Source organism: Cricetulus griseus, chromosome 7 (assembly GCF_003668045.3).
Source record: "Cricetulus griseus strain 17A/GY chromosome 7, alternate assembly CriGri-PICRH-1.0, whole genome shotgun sequence".
Lineage (NCBI taxonomy): Eukaryota > Metazoa > Chordata > Mammalia > Rodentia > Cricetidae > Cricetulus > Cricetulus griseus.
Window position 1 is genome coordinate 96,626,086 of NC_048600.1, and position 13,869 is coordinate 96,639,954.

Here is a 13,869-nt window from a genome sequence, read left to right on the forward strand (position 1 = left end):
AATGCTTCTGGCCACCATGAGCACCCACACAAATGAGCACAAAACCACACACAGACACACTTATGTAATAGTTTAAATTATCCTTAAAAACAATGATAGCAGGAAGGTGGGCTTAATAGTGATCCCAGCACTTGGGAAGCAGAGGTGAGAGGACAGAGGAAGCTCCAGCCTAACCTGGGCTACATAATTAGAACCATTATCTTATAAAAACGTTTTTGTTTTTCTAGTTGTAATGGTTTCTGCCTGTCTCTCCAGGAGGCAGAGGTAGGGGGATCAGGAGTTCCGGCCTAGCCTGAGCCACACAGCAAGATTCTGTCTTTAAAACAATGAAGGCCCGGTCAGTAGCTCAGTCTTAGAACACTTGCCTAGCATTTTGAAGGCCCTAGATTCAACATCTAGCTTCCTAAAGAAAAGGAAGTGGGAGATGGAAAAAACGAGAAGATAGGTTCTGGGAGAAGGCTCATCAGTTAAGAGTATTTGTTGCTTTTGGAAAGGACCCGGGGTCTAGTTTCCAGCACCCACATGGTGACTCACAGCCATTTGTAACTCAAGTTACAGGCAGTCCAACTCCCTCTTCTGACTTCTGCAGGCATGCAGGTGAAACACCCATACACATGGGATTATATCCAAGAGGGGGACAGGTTCTTTTCCTACTCAGGATGGTTGGCATATCCATGGAGCATCCAGCTTGCTTTTTTGTTTGTTTGGTTTTGTTTTTTGTTTTTTGGTGTTTTGTTTTGTTTTGTTTTGTTTTTCAGACAGGGGCTCACTGTATGTACTTGGCTGGCTTGGAATTCACTCTGTAGACCAGGCTGATCTCAGATTCACAGAGATCTTTCTGCCTTTGCCTCCTAGGTGCTTTAATCCTAGGGATTAAAGATGTGTACCAGCATGCCTGGCTAGTATCTTGCATTCTCTTTCTGGTTTTTTGAGGCAGGCTTTCTCTGTGTAACAGCCCTGGCTGTCCTGTAGACCAGGCTGGCCTTGGACTCACAGAGATCTGCCTTCCTCTTCCTCCCAAGTGCTGGGACTAAAGGTGTGTGCCACCACCTCCTGGAGTATCTAGCATTCTTTAGGGTACAGTCTACTACCTAAAAGTGCTAGATAATATTTAGGCTCTGATTTCAAACTGAAAGAGCCACCACCATCATCTCATCCCCAACCCTGAACCTCATTGAGAGTCTGTGTTCTGAGATTTTACTGGTGTTTTTGTTACATATATACATGAATTGTAAAGGAGGGAAACAAGTGAACAAAACAGTGTGTCGGTCCATTTGAGTAATGACCTTCCTTTAACTGCACCCAACAAATATTGATTGAGCCAGGCAGTATGAGTGAGATGCCCCTGCACTGTCAGCTAAATGTGACAGTGGCCCTATGTAAATAAGCATGTTCTGCACTGTAATAGTAGTGTGTACACTGGACACTGTGAGGGGGCTTAGAACTTCTGAAAGTTTAAGACTGAACTGAGATAAGTTAGACAAAACTTGAGGAACAAAATGTATCAGGCAGAAAGAACAGCATGTGGAAAATGCAGAGCTGTGAGTTTCCATATTGGGGAACAAGAAGTAATTTGGATATGGTTGAAGTGAAGGAAATAGCCCAGAAAGGTGGACAAGAGGTGAATCTATGGGAGCATTGGTTCCTGAAATGTGGGCAGTTCAACCCAGTGGTAAAAGTTTGAAAACTGCAAAATACAGATTTTTGAAAGCTAACATGAAAGAGATTAAAAATGTTTTCCCAGCAAGTAACCTGTACAGTTGCTCCTAAAAGATTGTTTCTCACCAAGCCACAGTAGAATCTTAGTTAGCTTAAGCAAACAGTTTGCCAGTACGTTTTTTGAAACTCTGATCCCTATGTAGCATAGTAGTAATAATAAAATCTTGGATAATCCAATATGGTTGTCCTTAATTATAAAAAAAAAACTCAATAAAAAAATCAAACCAGGAGATAGAGATAATGAAGGTGGTTTTTATTGCCATGCATTCACCATCGTACTTGAGCTAGACAGCGTTCTGTGTGCTTAACAAATATGAGCTCATTTATGACAGCCCTGTGAATATATATATGCTTCTGATCTTCTTGTGGACAGGAAATTAATTTGAATACTATTTGCCCAAAGTCACACAGCAAGCAGAATTTAAATCTGTTGTTCTGAATCCCCAGACCCCGCCAGCATTTGTCTGCTGCCTTTGATTAGAGTATCTGCCTTACAGAATTAGTCTAGAGCAGACGTTTGGGGCAGTCTTCGGGAAGATGAGAACCTTGTGATGTGTGTCAGAGGGGCAGAGGGCTGCTGGCTTCCATGTGCTTATGAGGTCCAGACAGTAAGCAATTGGTTTAGCCTACTGACCTTCGAGGAACATCCATGGTCTTGCATTGCTGTCAGGCTGTGATTGGAATAGCAATCTCAGGACAGACATTTGTGAACTCACTCAGCCTTCTTAGAGAGCGCTGCTGTAAATTAGTGGTCTTTCTAGATGCCATTTCCAGAGGCAGAGGTAGTCATTCTCATATAGAGTGGACCCCTAGTGTCCATTGTAAAAAACCTGTCAAGATGGTTCTGATAGAAGCCTTTGGTGAATAACCCCTATCCCCTGGGGAGATAAGTGTTATATTTTCTCTATTTTTAGTGTTATCACAAGTGCTTGGAGTATAGTGAGCACCCATAAATCTTTAAACTGGCACATTGTGAGATCTGACTACTTTATATTCAAGGATGATTGTAATAATAGTCATTAGTATTCATGGAACCCGCGTGTGACCAGCCGGCTCCACTTCCCCAGTTTCACTTGCAAATGCCCTTTACAGAGCCAGGCACTGTCTTGAGATCTTCTTGAGGCCCTAATTTTTTTTTTTCAGATTTTTTTTTATTTGAATTAGAAACAAGATTGTTTTACATGACAATCCCAGTTCCCTTCTCCCTCCCATCTTTTCCTACCACTCCCCCAACTAAAACCCTACCTATCACATATCCTTTCTTCTATTCTTTCCCTGACTCAACCTTTCTGCTCCCTCATGTCCTCTGCATCCTTCCTCTTCTTCCCTTCTCATTCTCATAGCTCCCTCACCCCTCTTCCTGTGCTCTCAATTTACTCAGGGGATCTTGACCCTTTTCCCTTCTCCAGGGGACCAAGTATGTCTCTCTTAGGGTCTTCCTTGTTTACTAGCTTCTCTGGTAGTATGGATTGTAGGCTGGTAATCCTTTACTCTATGTCTAAAATCCATATATGAGTAAGTACATATCATGTTTGTCTTTTTGTGATTGGGTTATTGAGGCCCTAATTTGAGGGAAGAGTTTCCTTTTCTGTAATTGTTTTGCTGAGAATCAGGTGAACTTGAACATAGCCCTCTCCCAGAGGCCCACAACTGTAAATCTCTGAAGGTAGTGCTTCAGTGCACCACAGAGACCCCACATCTCTTTGCTGACATTAATTACCCTGCTTACCCTACCAGGCTCAGTCTCTGAGAATTGGGATGGGTGGTGTAGGTCAGGAGCTTCTATGCTTGGGAATTGGAAAGTTAGAAGCACAGCTTACTAAGAAAGCAATTGAAGAAATTCTGAGAGATCAGAGAGATCTGTCTAGGAGGCAGACCCAGGTAATGATGGAGGAGGAAGCCACGGAGCTAGTTAAGTTCAGAACGATGAGTTGGTAAGAAATGGTAATGACTACAGTTTCAGAAAGGACTTTCTTCAGTCACATACTTAGTCCGGGTTTTGGTGACGACACGGCTGTGTAGTTCAGGTAGAAAAGGGGGAGGGTGGATGGGTCACTGCCTCAGTCAGCCCACATCAGAGAAGCTTCTTGAAATAGATGGGAATTACCACAGAGACCCACAACTAGACAATGTGCAGAGAGAAAGACTGCAGAACACTCAGTCTTAAATGGGATGTCTCCATCACCACCACTCCTCCACCCCCCACCCCCCCACCCCCCCCCCACCCCCCCCGCCCCAAGGACTAGGGATCCAAGCCGGGCTTTAATCCCAGCACTCAGGAGGCAGAGGCAGGTGGATCTCTGTGAGCTCGAGGCCAGCCTGATCTACAGAACGAGTTCCAGGACAGGCTCCAAAGCTGCACAGAGAGATCCTGTCTCGAAAACAACAATAAAATAATAATAATAATAATAATAATAATAATAATAATAATAATAAAGGATCAGGGATCCGAAGGTAATGGATGAGTCCAAGGAAACAGTAAACAGTGTTTTCCAAACACAGTAGGACTGATGTACGTAAGAACTCACAGAGACTGTAATATAATGAACAAGACCTGCACAGATTCAAGCCAAATAGGGTCCTACCACTCGGGAGAAAGTGGGTGCGGAGTTCCATTCTAACTACAATGTATCTACAAAGGGAAAAATCAGTTTTCTTCAATTGTGTATCATTGGATATGTCAGCCACACTGTAGGGCAGACCGAAGCACAGGAGTACTCAGAGGGCATATAAACAAGTCTGATGTTTTTTGTGGGCTTTTTGTTTCATTTTGCTTTGTTTTGGCTTGTTTTGTTTTCTGGGGATTTTTTATTTTTTGTCTTATTAGTCTTTTGCCTGTTTCATTTTGATTTTTGTTTTGGGGGGGTTGTGTATATTTGATTTTGTTTGTTTTTTTTTTTTAAGACAGGGTCTTTGTAACATAGGCTGGCTTGAACTTATAGCAGTCCTTCTGCATCAGCCTCCTGGGTGTAGGGATTATAAGTGTGAGCTACTACCACCAATTTCTTTTACTTTTTAAGAGCAAAGTGAGAAAGAAACAGGCTTGGTTAGTGATCATATAACTTACCCAGAGGAAAATTTTCTACAGTGCTGGGAGCACAGGGAGGAAGTCACTGGTGGCAACAAGCCATGGGAGATGGTGTCTTGGAGCAGCTCCTGTCTCTCCCCACCTCACAAATGCTCCAGAACCTGCTGCAGGCAGGAGTCAGCCTGTACCCTGTGCACACACTAGTGGTGGGCCCCAAATAAAAGTGCCTGCAGTAGCTTATTTAAAACAGCATGCGCACACCAGGGGTAAGACCATAGTCCAGAAGTTTGTAAGAAGAAACTCACTTCTTTGCTTAAAAGCTTTTCCTTCTAACCGTCAAACTACCAGTGCTTGAACATAATATTCTTTCTTTACCAAAGAACCTGAGAAATAGGTCTTATCAAACCCATCTCTTGGAAAAGTTAAGAGGCACTGTGGCATCTAGTTTTTGTGGAGGAAAAAACAAGACTGAATTGAAAATCAGACAAGTTTGAGTTTGAATTCTGGTACGGTCTTTATGACCGGACTAGAGTTGTCCCTTTTCCTTTCTTTAGTTTCCTTATCTATAAAACAAGAAAGAAACAATACCTACTTTGTTTAGAATAGTTATAAAGAAGAATAGAAATATCACTGGGGAAAGAGGGCTGGAGGATGGTTTAGGAGGAGGACTGAATTCCCATCCTCAGAACCTATATAGACACTCAAGGTGTTGTACTTTGAAAGGCAAAGGCAGAGACAGGAGGATCCCCGGGGGGTTCATTGACAGGCCAGCCTGGCCTAATTGGTGAGCTCTTGGCCAATGGAAGACTCTGTGTCAAAGGAGGTAGTGTTTTTGAGTATTGGTACCCAGAAGTTGCCCTCTGACCTCTGCACATTCATCATAGTATCCATGTACACATAGAAGCACTCAGAATTTTAAAGTAATTTTTTTAAGTTGAAAAGACAAAATTTCAGAGATTATTTTTTGTCTAGAATGGTTCTCAACCTCCCTAATGCTGTGACCCTTCACCTCAATTCTTCACGTTGTAGTGAGCCCCAACCATAAAATTACTTCATTGCTACTTCAAAACTGTAATTTTGGTACTGCTGTGAGTTATAATGTAAATATCTGATACACAGGATATCTGATATGCAGTCCCTGTGAAAAGGTCGTTTGATCCTCAGAGGGGTTGTGCCCCATAGCTTGAGATCCACTGGTCTAGAGGGTCCTCCATAAACAGTCAGTCCTCCTGAAGAAAAATTGCTTACAGCAGGTGGTCACAGTTAGGTGTCAGTGAGTGAGGACAGATGTGCTTCGCATCGCAGCGATGGCCTGGTGTGTGTTGATCGGGCGGCCTGCACTGACTGAAATAGGAAGTAGATTTCTAGACACACACACACACACCTGTTCTCCTCCTACTACCTGGCTCCTTATTGATATCCCAATTTTTCCATTTTGCTTTCCTGCCAGGTGGCTGTTAAAAACAATATTGATGTCTTCTACTTCAGCTGCCTCATCCCACTCAATGTGCTTTTTGTAGAAGATGGCAAAATGGGTAAGTGTGTCCTCCTGTCCTGCTAAATATACCTTTGGCCATCGTCTGAATGGTAGGCATAACATAGCCCTAGAAGTACAACCATTTTGAAATTTTAAAATGGGTTTAGGATATTCTAAGGCCCCAATAAATAATTGGTCATTGGTCATCTGTCAGTCACTGTTTTTACTCTGCCATCCCAAATCCCAGAGCCACTTACTTGCCTGACCCAGCCACCCCACACACAGGTGAGAGGGTTGGGGGACAGCTGTGAACTCGGTCTTTGCCAGTTATTATCTGTGTGATTGTGGGCAAGATGTTTGGTCTCTCTGTTTTGTTTTCTACCTTTGCAAAATGGAAGTCTTTTTTTTTTTTTTAATGAATTAGTGAGATAGTATGTAAATTTAGCACTACTGGACAGAGTTCATACTAAGGTAAGAATTCAGTAATTTGTAATAAACCGATTAGTCTTCTTTCTTACCCCAAGGTAGCTATTGGCTTTTCCCTTTCCTTACTTAAGAAACCACTACTCCCAACCAGGTGTAGTGTAGTGAGGTACCCTGTTAATCCCAGCACTCAGATACAGAGGCAGGTGGATCTCGGAGTTCCAGGACAGCCAGGGCTGCACACAGAAATCCTGTCTGGAAAAAAAGAAAGGTCACGAGATGTGCCCAAAGTCACCCAAGTAGGAATACAAAGAGCCCAAACTAAACTCTTAAATGCCAATTTTTTTCCAGTGTCTATTAGTTCAGTCAGTAAGGGCCTAGTGTACAGCACCATTGCAAATCAATAACTTCACTCCGATCCTAGCCTGCTCCTAGAATGCCAAAGGAAAGCTGGTGGAAACATCAAGAAACAGAATACTGACATACCCACTCTTCTCCCCTTCGCCATACAGAGCGCCAGGTCTTCCTTGCGACATGGAAGGATATTCCCAATGAAAATGAACTTCAGTTTCAGATTAAGGAGTGTCATTTAAATGCTGGTAAGTAATAATTCTTGATTCATTTTCATATTATTAAGTCAAATTAAATGTTTAAAACTTTTCTTTCTTGTCCTCACTTCTTTCCAAATTTAACATAATTCTAGTGGATTACATGTTAAATACATTACTTTGCAAATCACTCTTGAATACTTGGCATGTTACTCAGACATGGTGGCACACATCTGTAATCCAGAAACTCAGGAGGCCGAGGCAAGAGGATTACAAATTCCAGGCCAGTTTGGTCTAGCTAATGAGCCCATCTCTTTTTAAAAAACACACTCACAGCACATACACACAAGCAATATGCCCAGGCATGGTGGTGCATGTTTTTAATTCCAGCACCACTTAAGTCAGTGGCTGGCAGATCTCAGGAATTCAAAGCCAGCCTGGATGTGTACATAGTGAGTCCCAAGCCAGCCAGTGAGATCTTCTCTCTCTCTTTCAAAAAAGAAAGAAAGAAAGAAAGAAAGAAAGAAAGAAAGAAAGAAAGAAAGAAAGAAAGAAAGAAAGAAAGAAAAGAAAAGAACAACAACAAAACTGGATATTATGAATTCCAAGATTTAAGACACTAAGTTACCTACAAGCTACAAGATTTAAAAGATAGAACCTAGCCCTAACATTTGCAAGACCCCAGATTTGTTCTCAGCACTGCAAAATGTTGAAAAATATGAAAGAAACAAACCATGAACCATATAACTATCCCATGTACTATACTAGTCCTTCAGTAGCAGAAGTAAATGTCAATCATGTTACTTAAATATCCTCAGCATCCAGTAATTAAAGTGGTACTTGACGATAGCCACCCTCTTCTGGATTGAAAGACTATGTCATCTCTCAGATCAGTGTTTGGCATTGGAGGAAAGGATCTGAGAGCCTGCATTTGGAATTCTATTTATAAATAAAGCTTGTATCACCAGTTGATTAAAGCCTAGCTGGTAACCTTTACTGTTCTCCCTTTTGTCAACTTTCATATAACAATAATAACCTTTTAAGCCACCATTAATCCCTAAACCCTTTCGTAGTTAATTTTGTTGCTGTAGTAAAATACAAAAGGAGAGACAGCAGCGGCTGTCCATCCCTAGGGCTTTGTTTCACTGGAATGTTTGCTTTCAGAATGCTGGCTTTTGTAGCAGCCTTTCTTCCCCTCCTTCCCCTCACCACCTTCCTCATTTACCCTCGCATCCTCCTCTGTTCAGTGGTGGTCCTCCTTAACGATTTTCAGCTTACTGCCATTCTCCCTTGCAGTTGGAGCAAAGTGCTGAGAACAGAGACAATATGCAGTACAGAAGGACAAAAAAGCTCCCACTGCTTCGTCATTCCAACTTTCTGTTTTTAATTTTAAGTTTTTGGGTCTCTGCATTGTATTTTTCTTCTGTGTTCAGACAGATCTTTATATGTAGGGCTTTTGAAATCCAAATATTATCAGCATCTTCCTATGCTGGATCTCAAAAGGGCTGATCCAGTTGGGCCGCCAAGACATTCTGGAGGCTAAATGCCTGCTTGAAGCTTCAGACATAAAAGACTGCCTGGCACCCTTTGAACGTAGACACTTCAGACAGAGCTGGCCGTGTAAAGGGTTGGTTACCTCACATTTCCTCTGCTCCAGGAGAGTGTGTGAGGAAAGACTGTCACCGTTTCCTTTTGTGGGTTTTTAAGTGGCTGGCTGAAGTTCACGGGTCAGTTACAGTGAACCATATTTGGTGAGCACAGCTCTCCACAGAAGGAACTGTTTCTCAGGAAGTAGGAAGCCTTGGCTGTAGAATCCATGGTGCTGCTGGCAAAATCCAGAGTGTGCCCCTTGAGAACCAGCCTCTGCACTCCATACAACAGAGACTTGGCTGTGGGTTAACCACCATCCTATGGCAGCTGGTCCAACAGTGTATACCTGGGAACACCTGTTCCTTAATAAAAGGTGGGGAAGTTTTCCTGTAGTGATTAAAGTTAGGAAATGCAACATATGGCATGCCTGTGTATTCACACACTGAAAGCTCTGATAAGTCCTACATTAGAACAACCTATCTGACCCAGTGGTAAGCAAATGTATTTGCTTGTAGAACTACAGATCACAAGTGCTTGCTGCTAACATCTGATGGAACGCCACTGTTCCTTCCCTATAGAGAGTAGGAAATAACTAGCGTAATTGGGAAGCAGTTTTGGTTTTAGGGGTCTTGTGTGAAAAACATGTACTTGCATGGAAAAATAGTCCGTCCTGCCAAAATACTAGAAAGAAAAGAATACATACTGCACCAAAGCCAAGTGACCCTTTTCTCAGGGAGGCCATTTCCTCTGATGTAGTCCTCACTGCAGACTGTTTTGAAAACCACCATGGCCTCACGCCAGTTCCTCCTGTGTATGTGTTCCAAATGCTGTGGCATACATTGTGGCAGTGGGGGCACATGGAGCATAAAGAAAAACAGCCAGTTTGTCTTCAGCTGTCCAAGGCCATTTCCCATGCTGAATCACTGCTAATCTTGCAAGACCACTTTCTTCAGCTAATCCCTCCTGAGGTATGGAATGCCTTGGCCTTTACATTTCCTCCCAGTCGTGAGGACTCTATTAACAGGAGCCTTTGCAGGTTTGGTGCTTTCTGATTCAACACCCTGTGTCTAGCTGAGAGCTAAAAATACCATCCTTTCCAGCTGATCTTCCCTAATCACAATAGCACCAACACTTAAAATAGACCTTCTGTGCTGGCGAAGACATTTGACAGATGGAAAGAACACTCTGGGCTACAGGAAGTCACAGCCTTGAAGGACTCACCAACTTAGCAGTGAGCTTTGCTGTTCCTGATCCATTTCCAGAGAAGAAAGAAACCCTCTGCAAGTCTTAATCAGACCTTAATAAAGATGTCTGTGGTGTGGGTGGTGATGGTATTGCTATTTGTTGTAAATACTAGAAAATTTTAGGTTAAAAAGGCACCAACGGACAAGCCCCCTATTTCCCAACAGCAAACATTTCTACAGGTGTCTTATTTTCCTTTTTCTCTTTCTTTTCTTTCTTTCTTTTTTATTTTAAAACAGAATCTCACTGTCTATAGATCAGGCTGGCCCCAAACTCAGAGATCCACCTGCCTCTGCCTCCTGAGTGCTGGGATTAAAGGCGTGTGCCCCCACTGCCCAGTCATATTTTACCTTTTACCTACCTTTGGGGTTGTTACATATCTTGAAACATTACCTTAAGTATACAAGAGGTAGATGCATTTCCCTCCGTATCTAAAAAGGGGTACTTGTGGCAAGCAGTTTTGCAAGCCTGTTGTTTGTTTACTATACTCAAGAAAGCTCAAACACCTGGTATGTATCTTCACTTGTCTGGCACTGTGTAGAAAGAGCTATTTCTTTAGGCATGGGCACTAAGTGAGAATGAGTTAGATTTCTGTTTTATTGTGGCTTTCCCATGCTTTGCAACATTTCAAAAACAGAAACTTTCCTAGTTGGCACTTTACTGGAGTTTTTTTTTTCTCCCAAATGATTTTTTTCCAGTCATTTTCAGCAGTCTTTTTCTGCAATGTCCTTTTCAGATGAGCAGTTTTGAACTTGTTAATGAATGCCTCAAAAGGTCCCAAATGCAGATTTCTACCATCCATTTTGTATTCCTTCTTTACTATTATTGTTGACAAAATTGTGACTTTAACTAAAGAGAGCTGAGAGAAGGAAGACAACACCCACATTTTTCAAGAGCCCAAACACCCAGTTCCACAAAGAAAATGGATGAGAAGAAATGACATCTTAAAGCAAGTACAATCATATTTGACCATTATCCTACTTGGGGACAGATCTCAGTATCTTGTGCCTGAGCTAGCATCATTTGTAGACACTGAAGCAGTTGACATTACACTGTCATTCTCACAATCTCACAACGTCCAGATTCTGTTCTTTATGCCCGTAGTTCATGTATAGAAAACAAACTGTGATATTTTAAGAAGTCTGTTCCAGTGTGGCTGGAAGCTGCCTAACATCTGGCTCTCACTCCATCTTTTCCTGCCTCAGCCTCCTAGGTAGCGTTTGCCACTTCTGATTGGTAAACTTAGCAGAGTAAGTATCCTTCAGTCCTTAAATCCTCAAACTCAAACCTAAAACTTCAGTGGTAGCTCCTTGTCTGATACATGTAAGGCCCTGGGTTCAGTGTGTCACACTGCAAAAATTAAACTTAAAACTAGGTGAATGTGGTGACTTGTATCTATAATCCCAGCACTAGGGAGGCGGGGACAGATCAATCACTGCAAGCTGGAAGCCAGCCTGGTTTAAACAGCCCAGGGTATATAATGAATGCCCCCCCCAAAAAAAAACCCAAACACACACACACACACACACTTTAAATATTAATAATAAGGTTTAATTATTGAACAGATAAAAATGTAAAAGTTGACGCATAAGTACTTTATTATATATAGAACCCTCCTTCCATTCAGCCTTCTGATAGAAGTCACAGTGTAGTCATCCATTCAGCATGAGCAGAGGCCCGTTCCTTCTCTGTCATCTGTTACACACATGGTGAGATCACAAGAAGTCTGGGCCTCGATACATGGATAAAAAGAATGTAGACCTATGCAACAAGACTATTCAACAAAACACCTGCCTTTCTGGAAAATAGGCAGGCACCTTGAAAGTTAGGAAAAGCTTTTGCAACTTAAAGCAAGTCCCTGTGTTTTAAAGACAGTCCTTTCAAAAAGCATTATCCAAACTCCAGCTGGAAATGTTGCTTAGCAACCCATCAAGTTGCAAGAGCACTTCACCCTAGGAACCAGAGTGACAGCAAGAGCTGTCTCACCGACTATGAGATGATTGCAGAGTTTATTGAGGCTCCCTCCTCCAGCCGTGCTACATAGAACTGCCCTGAGATAGACTTTTGTCTGGGATAAAGTCCCTCCCTCCCTTCCTCCCTCCTTCCCTCCCTTTCTTTCTTTCTTTCTTTCTTTCTTTTTCTTTCTTTTTCTTTCTTTCTTTCTTTCTTTCTTTCTTTCTTTCTTTCTTTCTTTCTTTCTTTCTTTCTTTCTTTCTTTCTTTTCTTTCTCATGTGTATGGGTGTTTTGCCTGCATGTGTGTCTGTGCACCACATGCATGCCTGGTACCTCAGAGGCCAGAAGAGAGCATCAGATTCCCTAGACCAGCAGTTACATGTGGGTCACCACCCCTTTGGGAGTCAAATGACCCTTTTCTGGGTGGCATATCATATATCCTGCATATCAGATATTTATATTAAAATTCATAACAGTATCAAAATTATGATGTAGCAACAAAATAAATAGTGGGATGGTGGTGGCACACGCCTTTAATCCCAGCACTTGGGAGGCAGAGACAGGTGGATCTCTGTGAGTTCGAGACCAGCCTGGTCTACAGAGCTGGTTCAGGAGGACAGCTGGTACTACACAGAGAAACCCTGTCTCAAAAAACTGAGAGAGGAAAAGGGAGGCAGGAGAGAGAGAGAGAGAGAGAGGGAGGGAGGGAGGGAGGGAGGGAGAGGGGGGGAATTTTATGGTAGGGGGTCACCACAACTTGAGCTATATTAAAAGGTTGCAACATTACGAAGGTTGAAAACTACTGTCCTAGACAGTTGTGACCTGGAGATGAATCCAGGTCATCTGGCAGAACAGCCAGTGTTCTTTCCTACTGAGCCTTCTTTCCAGCCTCTAAAACCATTTCTTAAGTTGTTACTACCTTTCTTTGATATTACTGAAAACTTTATAAATAAAAGGCAAAGAGTTAAGTAATAACTGATAAAAATATCTAATGAATGAGGCCTTGGTGCTACCTGACATCACCGTGAGAAGCTCCTCTAGAAGCAGCTTCCACCTAAGCAGATGCTTTAACCCTGTAGCATCTCTACCACCTGATCAATACAAAATCCAAATACACATTTACAGGTACTGGTAATGGGTACTTGTTGTGTCCAGATGCTTGAGAAAAGCCCATGAGGTCGCCTATACTGAGATCTTCTCATTCGATGGGGTAGAAGGTCACCATGCTTCCTCTTCCCAGAGACACCACAGGAATATAGCAGACCTTTTTGTGAGTTTAGTTCCTGAACCAGACTGAGTAATTTGAGTTCTCATCTGAAGCTAACATAATAAGCAGCTGACAAAGAAGCCATGTTTATCTCCTTCCTCCCTTCCTCTCTCCCTCCCTCCCCAAGGTTTCCCTGTGCAGCCCTGACTGTCCTGGAACTCACTCTGTAGACCAGCCTGGCCTCCAACTCTGAGATCCTCCTGCCTCTGCCTCTCCAGTGCTGACATTATAAAGGCATGAGCTACCACACCTGGCATGTCTGCTCTTAAAAGTTTATCTATCTCTGACTACAATATCTCACATGGAGAAATGACCTTTATTTCTAGAGCATTGTGTCTCTCTGATGCTGTAGTTACAAGAACAAACACCAACCTGTTGTTGCCCTGAGCTGGTGAGTGCAGAGGCATGGCCCTTGTGGCACCTGGCATTTGAGGACCTAACAGCAGTCATTTTACACAGCTTTAGTCCTCCTCGGTGTCTTTTACTAAATCACTTTGTTTCCTTGTTTCTTTGAACCCATGATTTTCTCTAGCATCTACAGAATTAATTTGCCTGCTTAAAATAAAAGTATCCGGTTTAATAAATCTGTCTTGAAAAGAGAAACGGAGGCCCAAGAGGCTC

The 13,869-nt window shown here is 42.5% G+C and overlaps 1 protein-coding gene across 3 annotated transcripts in view; it reads left to right on the top strand.

Annotated features, from left to right (window-relative positions):
- Ap2b1 (adaptor related protein complex 2 subunit beta 1) overlaps positions 1–13,869 on the top strand; it is a 112,199-nt gene that overhangs the window by 88,929 nt on the left and 9,401 nt on the right. For all 3 annotated transcript variants that reach the window (XM_027426462.2, XM_027426464.2, XM_027426463.2), the window contains 2 exons: positions 6,198–6,282; positions 7,160–7,246. In XM_027426462.2, coding sequence (XP_027282263.1) covers positions 6,198–6,282; positions 7,160–7,246 — 172 coding nt within the window. The remainder of the gene's footprint in view (positions 1–6,197; positions 6,283–7,159; positions 7,247–13,869) is intronic.